Consider the following 15,360-nt stretch of genomic DNA (forward strand, 5'->3'; position numbering starts at 1 on the left):
ATCAGAATGTCTTGCTATTCAGAGATGTTTCAGTCAACTTTAGATATCAGGAGCGAGAGTCTGGTTAAATTGATCATGAACTTGTAAAATTCAGAATGCCTTGCATCAAGGAATACTTTGATTCATGTGAACGGTCACCTTTTAGTAGGAAAACCAGCATATTTTTATTAGGATTCATGATACCAATTGAAATGTTTGTTTTCTTGAATAACTAATGACAAAAATGAAGGCATGGGGATTGTTAGATGGTACATGTGAGGCATTTTTTACTTTGTTAGATCTGTTTGTACCCAAGCAGTCATGTTAGGTTTTATATGTGTGCTGTTTTCTAATTTTCTTAGTTCTATGGCATTTCTATTTGTGGTAGTACTATAATGTTGTACAGTCATTATAGTGTGATAGGTGCCATATATAGTATATCTAAATAACCAAATGTTTCTTGTTGCCTTTTTGCTGTTTTATATAGGATACACAAATTGACATTTATTACAACTACAGATAGTAATACGGATCCAGATAATTTAAATATGCAATCATAAAGACATTCAAAAATATCAAAATCATGCTTGTTGAAATATGTGGCAGGAAAGGCAGGCAATTTAAATGAAACATAATCTGTATATTACTGTTTGCCATTGGACTAAGAAAGTATACTTGATGATGATATTTTATAAATGCTATCATCAGGTTGTGCAGTATTGTTATAAACTTCAGTGACATTCATAATTTATTGCACACTATCTGAAATATATTCAGTTTTTAAAATTATATATAATTTGAGTGTATCTATAGTCAGCTAGCAGGAATACTTTCAAGTTGTTTTTTTTTTTGCTGCTACTACATATAGTAAGGGGACGTGGTGGCTCAGTGGCTAAGAAGCTTAGCTTGTCGATTGAAAGGTCGGCAGTTCAGCAGTTCGAATCCCTAGTGCCACGTAACGGGGTGAGCTCCCATTACTTGTCCCAGCTTCTGCCAACCTAGCAGTTCGAAAGCACGTAAAAATGCAAGTAGAAAAATAGGGACAACTTTTGGTGGGAAGGTAGCAGCATTCTGTACACCTTTGGCGTTTAGTCATGCCGGCCACATGACCATGGAGACCTCTTTGGACAGTGCTGATTCTTTGGCTTTGAAACGGAGATTAGCACCACCCCCTAGATCAGGAACAACTAGCACATATGTGCGAGGGGAACCTTTAACTTTTACATATAGTAATTGGTTTACTGCTATTGCAGCTAATTAAGCAAGTTAATTTTTTCTGTTTCTTTTTAAAAGGCTTCAAGAACCCAAAGCAGTGTTAGTCTGACAAACTTAATGGAATTATTTTTAATAAAATAAAAATATAAGGCAAAGTGGAAGGCCAAGCTAATTATTGTTACAAAAATTACAATAATATTAAATGGTATATATATTACAACTAAAACTACCTCAAATGCTTAATGTCCAAATAGTTTTAGTAAAAAATATTTTTTTTCATTATTTAAAAAAGCTTCTTATATTTGATATAATATTGGTTTAGGTTTACTTTTGTAAATTGTGCTTACCTACAGTGAAGTAGGCACCCATTTCTAAATTCTTTGCTTTCTTAACACAGACAAGAAATAATTGTCGTTGAGCTATGAATTAATTAGAAGAAACCACATTTGTTATCATTTCTTCTATTCATTGATGTATGTTGAATGTATACTGAAGCCCTGACACATTTTTTGAAAAAAATACAAAAAAGGTTCCATGCTCTATTAAAATTCATAGCTCTTTCACCCATCTTTTCAAAAATATATAATTACTTGTAAAATGTAACAAATGCATCATAAACAAATGCCTTGCTGCCCCAAAGCAAAACATTTAGTCAAACAGTAAGAGTAATAACAAAAACAAATAAAAAATTGTCCCTTAAGGAAAAATGTTTGCTTTTGATAGAAATAATCTAAAAAAATTTGAGTAAAAAAATATAAAATTATACATTACAGTGATAGACATTGAGATCTTCCCCAAAGGCAATCTTGTCATCAAATGATATAATGCTTCCTGTAGCATTTTGAAATGTTTAATGAATGCTATAAAATATAAACAAAACTTCAGTTTTGGATAGTAGAATCAAGCATGCATATAGCCAATGGATCCAAAGTAATTCTCCATATGGAAAACATGGTGGCATCCAATAAAATTAACAATTTAACTTTTAAGTTCCTTCACAATATTTGAATGAAAACCGGAGGTAGTCCACAATTAAAAAAAATATGAATGTTTGTGTAAAATATCAGAATGGTTTGTTGCTACTACACATAGGGAGAAATCACTTTAATTATTTTTTATATCTCCTACAGAAACCTATTAAGCTAGGTAATGTTGTTCCTTTATTCCACTTACAAACAGATTGAAGAGAGAAATACTTAATTTGAGGATGTTGTACTCTTTTATCTAATGATTTCTGTATTCGGGAATATTCAAATTATTCCTGCCAATAGCATAGATATAACTGTTTGCCTAGTTATACCAACAATAAAAGATAAAAGTGAACGATAATAAAATATATCTATTTTGAATACTTTCAGCAATGTCTAATGTTCTACACATTGTCAAAATAGATGGAGCTGGCTCAGAAGGTTATAGCGGTGGATAGTATGGAAAGCCACTAAGGGATCAAAGAGCACAAGGATGGGCACCACTGCCATTCCAGCTATGCCACAGGTCATCAACAAATGCAACCAAGGCTGTTTTAGTACTAAATCCCAGCCTAAAACCCAATTGAAACGAAAAGACAGGAATCTATTCCAAACTCAGAAGAAGATCCCAACTGTTCTGTCCCAGGCAAAGGGGACAGAAAAGAAATAGACAAAGAGGTGTTTCATTATTTTTGCTATCCTACAATGAGCGTCTCTGCATTTGCGGAGCGGCAGAGGTAGAAGACCTGGCTCACATCCTATTTGATTGTTGATTGTGTAAGGGGGTGAGAGACAGGTACCTTGGTCTATATACCAAACGAATGACCCATTGGGAGCCCCATATCAAAACAACTTACTTTATGTGCAGCCAGAACCTGAAAACAACATTTAACACAATACAGTACTTAAACAAAATAGTTCGATTGAGATCTGCATACGTAGGCTGATTGGGGTAGATTGTAAGGGTGATACCGAAATATAATTTCATTCATTTTATTCTATTTTATGTGCATTAAACTATATTGTATCTTATCCTATAACTATTGTATTTTACCCTACTCTTATTTTAAAATGTTTGTATAGTATTTTATTGGTGATAGAACTTTGTGCTTTGATATGGCCTATAGGATAATCAATAAAGCACAGTAAACTTGTGCTTACTGCTCCATTTTAATAGACACAGCCCTGGTATAGCTCATTTAGCAAGTCAAAACTCCTGCTTGAGCAGTCTCATAGAGTGCCTTTGCTCTACTCTCTTTGCAGCCCACTGAGTTCTTGCATTGGGATGATAACACAACAGATGTGTCTACTGGGTACTGGTCTACTTCACCACCTCTGCTTATTTGCACAGCAGTCCATTTGGAGATACTGGAGCTGAAGGCTCATCTATTGGCACTTCCAGAGCTGGCTCTGGAGCCGGCTGCTGGTCATTAGTCTTCTCCTTTGATTCTAAATCTGAACTCACCATGGCACCAACTTTAGGTATGCTAAAGAATGCAGGTGGACAGACAATAGCCAATTCAAAGAATTTCTAGAGATGTTAGAAAGGACAAGAAACAATACCTTGCTCTGAATGCAATTAGGACCTTTAATATGATGAGAAATACAATTTACTGTTCTAAGAAGTCTTCAAGGAGAATATGATATACTTCTCTATAATTCTCTTATTTATGGTACATCCTGATTTGGTGTCATTAGACCCTGATTAAAACTAGTATCATCAATGTGCACTAAGATTTATAAAGTTTAAAAAATATATATACCGAACAGCTTCCTTTCTGATTTTCATTTCAGATTAAAAGGCATTGTCATTCTGTTGTGTGCTACTTTGAGATTGAGAAATGTTTGATGTCAGAATTTGATTTTATATATATATATATGGATTTTAATATCTTACAGGATCTTCTTCTTCTTCCTGCTAGAAATACAGATATAAATTTTAGTCAGTAGTTTCCTTGATTAGGAATGGAGGAGGCAACCGGCTTGAACTGTGACATTCAATCTACCATAACACCCCCCTTACCCCTACATACTGCTGCTTCCAGTGTTCAGTTGAATTGTTTTGATTCTTTACATAAAAAAGGTTAAAGCTAACATAAAAAGACCTTTAGACTACATTCCAGACCTATCTTTAGCTACTTTCAGTTATAGCTTCCACTTGCCTGATCTTGCAAACTGGGAAAAAATAATTGAGAGATGAACTGATTTTGCATTAGAATACTTTATGCACTTTGCATGCAAACTATCGTCTGAGTGAAAGTGTGAATGTTCCCTATTTTATACATTTATGTGAACTAGAGAAACATATCTCCCAAGTGGAGCTGATACAACACAAGACTTATTTTTATTAACGGTGATTACCTGACCTGAAACTTTAGTAACAACATAATAAATTATATTTCCATACAAGGGTAGAATTGGTGGCTTTTTTTATCTAGCCATATTTTCCTCCCCCGTCCCCCCTCCTTCACCCTCCTTTTTCACACTGACAGACAAACAGATCCACCCCATATACAAACATGCAGTAAACAGGTCTACTTTATTTCTTTTTTGTTTTAAAGAAATCCCACAGAACATCCATTCAGTGAGTACAAAAGCGGCAGCTAATCAGCATTTTTAAAGTTGTAAAATTTTAATTTTATAATTTTAAATCAGGAACTACTGCCAAAGACTTAATGAATACTAAATCTGGTAATTGGAATCTATGAAGACAAAAATTAATGTCAAACTGAAGTATCTAGCCTTGGTATTTGTTTATTTTTACATTTAAAGTAGGCATATGCAAAAAAAAAAAAAAAAAAAAACCAAAACCCTATTACATTTATTTGCGAATGAAAAAAAGAATGTTTGAGAGTTGGCATATCACTAAAATGAGGTGTCTGATGATTTTGGTTTTCTTGTATTTCCCAAACAAAATGTTCCTGCTGCTTGGCTGTTCTATGCAGCCTAGTGGTGTTCCTTTTGTCCTTTCATATGCAGTATTTCAAATCACTTTCCATGGGGGCATTCCTGGAAGAGAAGGACTTGGCTGTCTCACAGGCACAGATGCTGAAAAATATGTGTTCCTTGTATTTCATTATCAGGGTCTTCAGGAGACCCTGTGAGATGGAAAATCTGAGAACTCCAATATATAGACACATCAAGTTGGATGCTATAGTTGTTTGTATTATTTCTAATCCCTTTAAACCTACTTTTGGCTTGTTGTATTTCTCAGTCTCCAAATTAATGTGGCATATGAACTGGAATAAATAAGTAAATAAACAAATAATTTTCCATCTTTTTCCCCCTAGAGTATAGTTTCTCTAATAATACGTTTTTACACAAATTATTGAATTTTGGAATAAATCTCTTTATTCTTTGCACTATTTAACATTATGATTCATTATCTAGCCAATAAGGTCCATTTATTTTTATTATATTTCTTTAAAATAATTATATTACCTCTGCCAATGGTTACACATTAATATTAGATAATCACTTATATAGTTTCAGGCAACATATATTTTATATTTATAAATAGAAGTGGTCAAGGTCAAGAAATATATTTTAAGTAAGCTAGTTGTCACTGGGTCTGTTAATGATATCTGTTTATCTTCCAATATTTGCAAGATATTTAAGTCTATTGGTTTTAAAGATCTCTGGGAGTCAGGACAGCACAAAACAAAACAAAACAAACATTAAAAAAGTATAAAAATAAACCTACAGAAACCAAACTGAGATCATAACTGATCTATAATGCCAACTATAATCCCTTCAGGTCAAAGTCATTTGTTTTACAGCATTGCAAAATGTGTTGCAAAATGCAATAAGGTTGGAGCTTGCAGTACCTCTAATGTGAACTCCAGATTCAGTTTTGACAAGACTGTTCCTAAGTGGGCATTACTTAAAAACTTGTATTTTGAATGAAGCATGACAGTTCAGTGATTGTAACACTTGGCGTAAAATTCTATATTGGTGAGGTTCATATTCTGTAGCTATGCAATTCCTGACCCTTTTCAGAGGTATCTCACTAAGAGCCTGTTAGAATAATCTTAATCAAGTGATCAAGTTGTAAGATATCATCACAATAGCCATGAAACTATAATTAAGATTGTTAAATTTGTAAATCCAGCCAATTGGTAGTGTTGCTTTTGTTTCTTTATTATGCTTTACGATGTTGCCAACTCCAACTTTTTATTATTTTTTTGGTCTTGTTATATTGTATTTTAATATTTTTATAATCTTTCACCATATATATTACATATATGTGGGTGCATGTACATACATACATACATGCCAATAGTACTTAAGGCAAAAGCCTGGAAAATGGAGACCATGAGTTCTAGTTCTGCCTTAGGTACAAAGCCAGCTGGTGACCTTGAACTAGTCATCATCTCACAGCCCTAGGAAGGAGGCAATGGCAAACGAATTTGGAAATCTTGGCAAAACTTCAGAGGTTAATCCAAGCAGTTTCTGAGAATTGGACACGATTGAACAGCAATATCTCTCCATATTAAAATTTTCCTTAAGTCAAGCTCTGTTCTTAGACTCTTTACAGACACATTCATATAATTTTTATGGAACAAAAACTATATTATATCTGTTATATTGTTGCCATGTTTGTGGATTTTTTCATCTTCCTCACTCCTTTTTCAGCATATGTACCGTCATTCTTCATTTGCCGTTTCTTGTAGAGCAGTTTGACCAATTTAATCTTTCCAGTACTCAATAAGCCTTCATGTTATAGTAGCTTCAGTGCATCTTTTTCACTGTCATTCAGATATTCTTTCAATGCTCTTTATTGGAGTGGAAATCCAGGATAGAAACAGTATTTTGCAGATGCCAAACTATGCTTCCCCACCACTCCACCCAATGCAATAAATGTTGAAGGAAGCTGGGAAGTACACTACATTTAGAGTCTGTGCATCTCTTCAATGCACAAAAGTATATATGATACAAACAATACATGTACAATATTAATGCATAGTCACCAATATTTTGAGGGGTTCTTGGTGCTCGGTTAACTCCCTTGTTTTCTTGCAGACATTTCATTACCCAAACGTGGTAACATTCTGCTGCTGATTAACTATTTTGTTTAAAAAAAATAGCAAATCTTTGTAATTGGTAGGACAACAAAGAACTTGTTATAGTGTCACTATAACAAGAATCAGCTGAAAATTGCTTATATTTTCCTTTCCATTTTATATAAGAAAATTAGTGCTTTGAGAAAGTTAGTAGTTATCCTAAATGCTATATCAGAAGTTCATGTAGTCCAAAATAGTATATGTAGGATGGCAAAAAATTGTCAAAGTCTTAGATAAAGGATTTTCCCCCTTTAATACAAAGGTTACTTTTTCTTTTTGTGGTGGAAGTTGACACTCTTTTCTTGATTACATTGTTAAGTATCTCATGGTTGTGAAAAATATAAATAATAATAAATATATGTAAGATTATATAATGAAATATAAGAATAGTATGGAGGAAAGAACCCAAGTGGTCAAATAAAGGATCAATTTTGCATAACAAAGCCATGAATTTGCTACTGAAGAAAGTACTGATAAACACCAACATGATCAGTATTAATAAATAATTAGTTTATGGAGATAAAAAATATGGCTACTTGTCAACAATTGTACGGTGCCTTAAGTAATGAGTAGTAATTTACATTAGGAAGTAGTAATTTAGATTAGGAAAGTGCTTATGAACTTTCCATTGGTGACTGATTGCCCATTGCAGAAATTGATCTATCATATCTTTCTATGTTGTTATTTTTGATGACTGATGTCAAAGCCATTATCAGTCTTCTGATTTTTTGCCACCATAGACTACATAACTTTCCTCCTACAATCACTGTTTGAAGAGAAGTGTACAGCTTTGAAAAAGAAATAATGCTATTAGAATATATTTATTTTCAGCATATGCTGCAATTAAACTGGGTATTTAATTAGCCTTTATTTGTTTCTTATTTCTTATTTATCTACTTTGACTTATATTTCAAGTTCGTTGCCATCCATATAGTAGTTCTGAAAGTGCTTATGTAGACTTCAAGGTTGCATGTAAAATAAATTATTGCCAATTTATTAGTAAGAGTTGAAGATTATATTGTTTATAGCTTCTAGCATCATATACTATTCATCATGTAAATTAAAATTACAGAAATACATTTATTGTCTGTTTCAGTAAAACCACTAATAGGAATAAAAAATAACTATCATAATAAAGTATATACTGGAAGGCATAGCATTTCACACACAACATCTTAAAATTGTATTAATTTCTGAATATTATGTGGGCAGGCAAGAAAATGTGTTGACATAGCAAGAAAAAAAGCAATGTGAGTATTTATGACACTGTAATGTTCAATAACAAGAGCTTAGCTTTTGTTAAGTCCAAAGAGGCCATCAGATTTAAGGGAAAATATGCTTCCCTAAACGATTTATAAAATACTTATGGACAAAGCATTTGGAAGTATAATTACTGAAAATTCTGCATATGTACTCTAAAACCCTAAACAAGATTGACCTTAGGGGCAGCATATGCTGATAAACAACAATAATAAAAATCCTAAATATTTTTTGAAATAGATAATACTAAAGGTGGAGTTAATTATTCTATGATTTAGTGACGATCCAAGCCTCAGTTTAGTTAGATGGCATGAAAAGATGTTTCAGAATGTTGTTATTGCTATTCTTCTGCTTAATGTATTTCCTTACCACTCTAGTATATCCATTTACCAATCAGCATCAATAGACACAGAGATAAAAGACATTTTCACACTTCAAAACACACAATAAAAAGCTGAGAAGGACATAAAAAGACCAGAATACATTCTCTCCAGTAGCCAACCTCCAGATAAGCAGGGATTAACACCAGACAGCCAATCAAGCCAAAAACAAAACCCTAATCAATGCACTACCAAGAAGAAAACAAGCCGATACAGCATCAAAGACTCCATTCAACCTTGCGCTACCTACATTGTCTTCTGTTTTTATCAGTTTTACTTGATCAACCAGAAAGTTCTTTGTTCTCTTATTATGAAAATACTGAGCTCATCTACTTATATTAAAGAGGTGTGATTAATTCCGTATCTGCTACCTTCCACATGGTGAGATTCATGAAGTACTGTTGGACATATCTTTTGGGAGACAAACTAGAAAAATGGTATCAGTTTCTTTTTTGGGAGAAGTAAACATCATTAAACAATGTGCCATCTCTTCTGATACTTCAGGAATTTGATGCCCTGTGTTCAGAAATCATTACTATCTTCATATTTCCAAATGTATCCACCTGTTAGTCTAGGGTTTCAGACTTTGTACAAGGCAGATGAATGGGCTGGGTGTCTAAATAAAAATGTTGTTATATACTATATATGTTGCAAGCTAATGAATACTAAGGACAATAGTTTGATTTTATAAGAGAATTTGTATCATTTATATGTTACCCAGAGTATTTATGTTTATAACATTCTTAGTAGAATTGGTCTTAACATTATTTCACATTTCTTTCTCTGTCTCTTCAGATTGCGTTTTCACAGCACAACACCATCATGGATCTGGTGCAATTTTTTGTTACTTTCTTCAGGTAGTGTTCTATTTTTAATCATTTATAATATAATCTGCTAAATCACATCATGTCAAGTCTTTCGATATTATATCCCCTGGTTGTTCTTTTTAATGTTGAAACACTTTGTGATAGCATAGAAATATGCTATCACAATCATAGTAAGTACTTTTATAATTATTCTACGGTATGTAATATACATAAATTATTGTATGCACTTATGCAAAATTATAGTTAATATTTCATATTAGCTATTTACCTGGCAAACAATAATATTTGCATACAGAATATTTTCTTCCAATACTTAAGGTTAAGGTTGTATTGCATGGTATTCTTCTAATTTTTTTCCAGCTTTTATTTATTTCTTCAGTAGGCTTTTATTTCTGGATGGTTTTGGGGTCTGCAGTTTATAATATTTGCAGCATAAGAGCCTCTTTCCACTCTACAGAGTTATTAGGGAAGATACCCTGTGGCTCAATTTGTAGACTAGATTCATTCAACATAGTACCTTAGTTCAATTGTGTTTGATGAATAAATCACAACTGTTCAATACATTAACTTGTTAACAAACTACAAGGGCTGTTTCCATATAGCAGATTAATCATATTATGGTATGATTACCAGGGCATAATTTTATAAGAAGATAGCAAAGAATGTATTATTGTAGTGAAACCATTGTTAAAATTGGTTCTAGCACAACATTAATCAGGGTGAAGTTTGAGAATGAAAAATTACATTGAAGACTGGGAAACAGAATATTATGCTATCCACAGCAGTTCTATGAATCTTTTAATGTCCTTTATTGTTTTGGGGATAAATATACACTCGGTGTTATTTTTGCATTTATTCTGAAAAATTCCAGTAAATCAAATGCAATATTAAAGTTGGATGTTCAACCTTCTTTGTTAATATTGCTGATAGTTTGAAATATGAACTTGACTTAAAACTGGATAGTTCCAATAGCATGTTAAATAACATCTTGGTTCTATGTTAACTAGGGGACTTTCTTGTCTTTTTTTTTTTTAAAGCAGATGGTATTAAATTCACAAGTTTATTACTTGTCTGCTGCTTAGTGGCATATATTGCAGAACCATGTCAGAAAAGTTATCTTTCTTATCTTCAGTTTCTTTCATTATATTATCTGATGTTTTCTCAGGTTCTTCCATTTATGATCAAGATAGGTCTGAATGATATACAGCCCCCGTCTCTGCAGTTTACTCCTGTCATTTCATTCAGGGATTAGGTAGAATTAATTAAGAATGCCAAAGATACATATCAAGTAGAATTTGGATAATGCTGCAGGAAACTACAATTTGTTTTAAATTTTATTTTATATTTTCATTAAACATTTTAAATATTTTTAGCTTTGTTTTTATGTTTGTGTTCCTTGAGTGTGTACATATAAAGAAAATGCTATGAGCTCAATCTTCTTCCTTTCCCCTAGTTCAAGAGTGTCAAACTTTTGGCATCAAGTTGCCGTCACCTGACGTTTTGTGACTTTTTTCACTTTGTGGAGCTGGGGTGGGCGTGGTCTGCATGTGATGCATTCGACTCCCAGGCTGCCAGTTTGACATCCCTGCTCTAGTTTATTCAATGGTACAATGAACATGGAAATTTAAATTAATATATCTCCAATTCTAACTTTTACTCGATCTATCTGAGAACCAGTCTCCTGTAAGGGACAAGATGGCTTATAAATATATCCACTTACCAACCCACACTGGACCAGCATGGTAGATTAAGTCCATAACTTTCAATAATGAGACTGTAATGGTTTGATTTGGGCAGATTTGATTTCATCATCATAATCAAATATACACATCCTTGACTGTGCATATTGGGAATAATGATATTGATATATACAGTATGTACAGTATACATCCTCAGAGAAGTGTTAACTCACTCCCTGGTATCTTCCAGGTTTTTTAAAATCCATTTATTTTTATAACTGTATTTATGCACTATTAGATCACTTATAATTAGAGGTGGGCTGCAGCCGTTTGCACCGATTCAAGTGAACCGGTTGTTAATTTTTTTACCAGTTTGGAGAACCAGCTAATCTAGCTGGCCCTGCTCTTTCCCCCTCCCAGGAGTCTCCCCCCCCGTGTATCCTGTTTTGGCTTCCAGGGTGGTACAGGAGGCCTTTCAGGCCCAAAACAGGGCACGGGAGGGCATCACACTCCCCCCCCATGCCCCATTTTGGCTTCCAGGGTGGTGCAGGAAAATAGTTGGGATTTTTGCATGATCATTACTGTGGGGTAAGTTTGAAATGGGAATTTTGCATTATGATTGCTCATAAGTAAGTGGGAACCAGTAAAAGAGGAATGGAAAAATCTCTATTGGTAGATCATCTTTTTTCAGTCTTGGCAAGTTTAAGATGGGCGAACTTTGTGCTGCCTGGGGAATTCTAGGAATTGAAGTCCATACATTTTAAAGTTGCCAAAGTTGAGAAGCATGGGTCTATACTAGAGTTTAGGATTTTCCATTTATGTTTTATTTAGATTTGGTGCAATTAAATAAATCAGTTGTGGTTTAGTTAACAAATAGTGATTAAAGCAATAAGAACCATTACTGGATTTTTTGTCAGAAACTGAAATTAAAAGTTGATCTGGGCTTTGATGATTAAATAAGGGATTATGGAAATAATGTAGGCAAATGTTAATCTTAGAGTAAGAGTTTGATATATATATTTATTTATATCTGTACCAAAGAAAGTTGGAAGTCATTCTTTTTCAGTTTTCCTTCTTTTTCTCTTTCTTTCTTACACTTTCACTCTTTTTCTTTCCTGAGCCTTTTCTTTTTCAAATCTGTTTTTTATTTGTTTATCCCTTAGATTTGTATTTTTTTTGATGTATGAAGGATCATTACTCAGCCATATATTTACAGAAATCATATCAAAACTTAGAATGAAATTAATTGGGAACCATCTCATATAATGCATGCTCTGAGTCCATCTAACTAAAGAGTGTTTATCGATAGAAGAGAATATTTGTAGCTCAGGGTTGAACTGTGGGTTCCTTGGTTCTCTCTGAGCTTGATGGTTTTCTTGCAGATGTTTCATTACCAAACTAGGTAACATCATCAGTACTAGAAGGGAGTGGAGTTTGCTCTTATTTTTATATACCCTGTCAGTGTTGATCAGTTGCTTCACAAAAAGTGTTTGCTTGGTGCCAGGTCTCTACAGCCTCAGGCAGAGAAGGGCTATTCTGCAGCCCTCCCTCAAATGTTCTTTAAAATACAGTTTTGCAGCATTCCTTTAAGGAACCTCCAACATGCAAACTGTAGTTACTCATCCTAAAATGAATCTTCTTTACCTGGAGCTTCAAAATTTGCTGTTTGCTGGGGAGGTGGGCAGCTAAAACGCAGTCTACATTTAGCGTACATCTGACTTTGGGGATATTTCTTTATAACCAGACAAAAGTGTGTTTTCTCTGCAATTCACACCCCTTGCTCACTGGATTTGGATGTCACAAAGCAAAGCCACATTTTGTAATTAATCTCCATGCCCCGTTTTGACTGGCAGCGTGTTGCAGGAGGCTGAGTGTTGTCATGCCCCCTCGTCATGCCACCCAGATGGTCATTAGGGCAGACAACCAGTTGTTAAATTATTTAAAGACCACCACTGCTTATAATTGTTCTACATATTGGATAACTATATTAATGCATAGTACCAATGTAGGATCCATAATTCAAAGTTGCTTTTCCTTGCACATTTAAAAATATCAGTTATTAAGGACTTCTGAAAATCTAAAAAAAAGTTACACTAAAGAAAGCTACTTTGGTGTGTTAGTTAAGGTATCAGGCTAAAAATCAGGAAACTCTGAGTTCTAGTTCCACCTTGGCACAAACCAAGCTGTTATAAGAAGGAATATTCTACTCCATCATAGTAGGTTATAGGGACATAGATGAGTAAGAACACACTTTGACTCAATCGTAGTTAAGTAGATAATTGAAGGGATATATAAATGGATAAGTGCTGGGTATTTGGGACCCTCACATCCATGAATGGAGAGATACTCTGCTTCTGGAACAGATGGCACTCTCATATCCAGAATTTGGTGAGGGTGGTGAACAGTTTGGGAATCGTCATGAATGCTCAACTCCTGCTTGAGAAATATTGGCCACGAAGGGCTTGGCATTATTCTAGCATATATGCCAGTTACATTTATCCCTGAATTGAGAGCTGTTCTTGTAGTAACTTATGATTGAGACCCAGCTGGTTCAACTATTAAAATACATTAGAGAGATTACCCTTGAATCTGGAAGGTATGATTGGTTAAGAATGCTGTGGTATGACTAGGCTTCCAGGTATATTTCCTACATGACATCAACCTGTCTACAGTTACTCTCCCAGCCATCCATTTTAACAAGGTAGCATGCTAGAGTTCCCTTTCTAAAGAAATGTCATCCAGTTGGACTAGAAGATATGTCAACTGTACTGCAGTGTCTACCCTTCAGAACCTTTCTTCTCTGACATTCAGAAAGTTTTTAAAATTTCTTTGCATTGGGCATGAATGATAGATAAACCCATCTTGGGAGATTGCATGTGTATTGATAGGTCCAATTCTATATCATTTGTATTTCACTTTGTTTGGTAGTTTTTGTCAATATTATTGACTTACATAGTAATTTGATATTATTGTACTTTGTATTTTTTCATGTATGCTGTTTAGATCAGCATACACAGTTGGACAGCCAATCAATCTAAAAAAATCACCAAATGAATAACTAGCTAATTAATTAACTAACTAATATATTTACTTCTTTAATATACATTAGCAAAAATAAATTAATAATAAGTCCTATATTAAATAATAAAAGGTTGAATAATTTTAAAACTTTTTAAACTATATAAATTGAAGACATTTGAATATTGAATAAGTAATTGCATTTCTTACTCTTGAAAAATGAAAATAACTTGCAGCCGGGAAACCTGTGTGACTTTTTTTGTTCTTTAATTGATGTTTTTAGTAAACATAGTAAAAATTAAGCAACATTAAAGTATAAAAAAGTAAACCTGAAGTTCAGAAGACACGGGAAAAAAGACAATAATAAAGAAGTGGCTTCCAACCATCACTATGCTGAGCATAAATTAACTGTCAATATGCTGAGCATAAATAGTAACCCTTAACCCTTTTTTACAATTACAATTTTTTTAAAAAAAATCTTCTTTCCATAGCCTAACTTTTATCTAAGCAAAATACATAAATCATCATCTTTTCCATTCTGGTTCAGCAAAACAGTCCACTAGAAATATCAAAGAAATAGTTATTTCTGATCAAATTGTCCAACTTTATATTCCTTCTTTTTGCTTTTCACAATCTTGACCTTTAATTCATTCCAGTGACATCACAGATTTAATCTTTCATCAGTCTTTTCCCATTCAAACTTGCCTTTAAAGCTTTCACCAGCCTACTTTGCCAATCCCATAAAGAGGCATCACCCAGAATTTCTTGTAACAGCTGTTCCATGTCCAGATCCTTTTCTTGATTTGTCTTTTGTCTTTTGATAATCTCAATTTTGTTGTCTTCCATGCCTTCAAATACTATAGTGTCAGGTAAGAGATGCATCTTTAATTGTTTTTCATAATCTTGAAACCCCTATCATTCTGTAATATTAGTTATTGATATTTCTGTCCATTTTCAAAGTACAGTATAAT

General features: G+C 33.5%; 1 protein-coding gene across 2 annotated transcripts in view; it reads left to right on the plus strand.

Moving 5' to 3' along the window:
* ATRNL1 (attractin like 1) overlaps window positions 1-15,360 on the plus strand; it is a 489,687-nt gene that overhangs the window by 183,025 nt on the left and 291,302 nt on the right. For both annotated transcript variants that reach the window (XM_034440210.3, XM_087872929.1), the window contains exon 25: window positions 9,661-9,722. In XM_034440210.3, the coding sequence (XP_034296101.2) occupies window positions 9,661-9,722 (62 nt within the window). The remainder of the gene's footprint in view (window positions 1-9,660; window positions 9,723-15,360) is intronic.

Source organism: Pantherophis guttatus, chromosome 6, assembly GCF_059756535.1.
Source record: "Pantherophis guttatus breed Tessera chromosome 6, ASM5975653v1, whole genome shotgun sequence".
Classification (NCBI taxonomy): Eukaryota; Metazoa; Chordata; class Lepidosauria; order Squamata; family Colubridae; genus Pantherophis; species Pantherophis guttatus.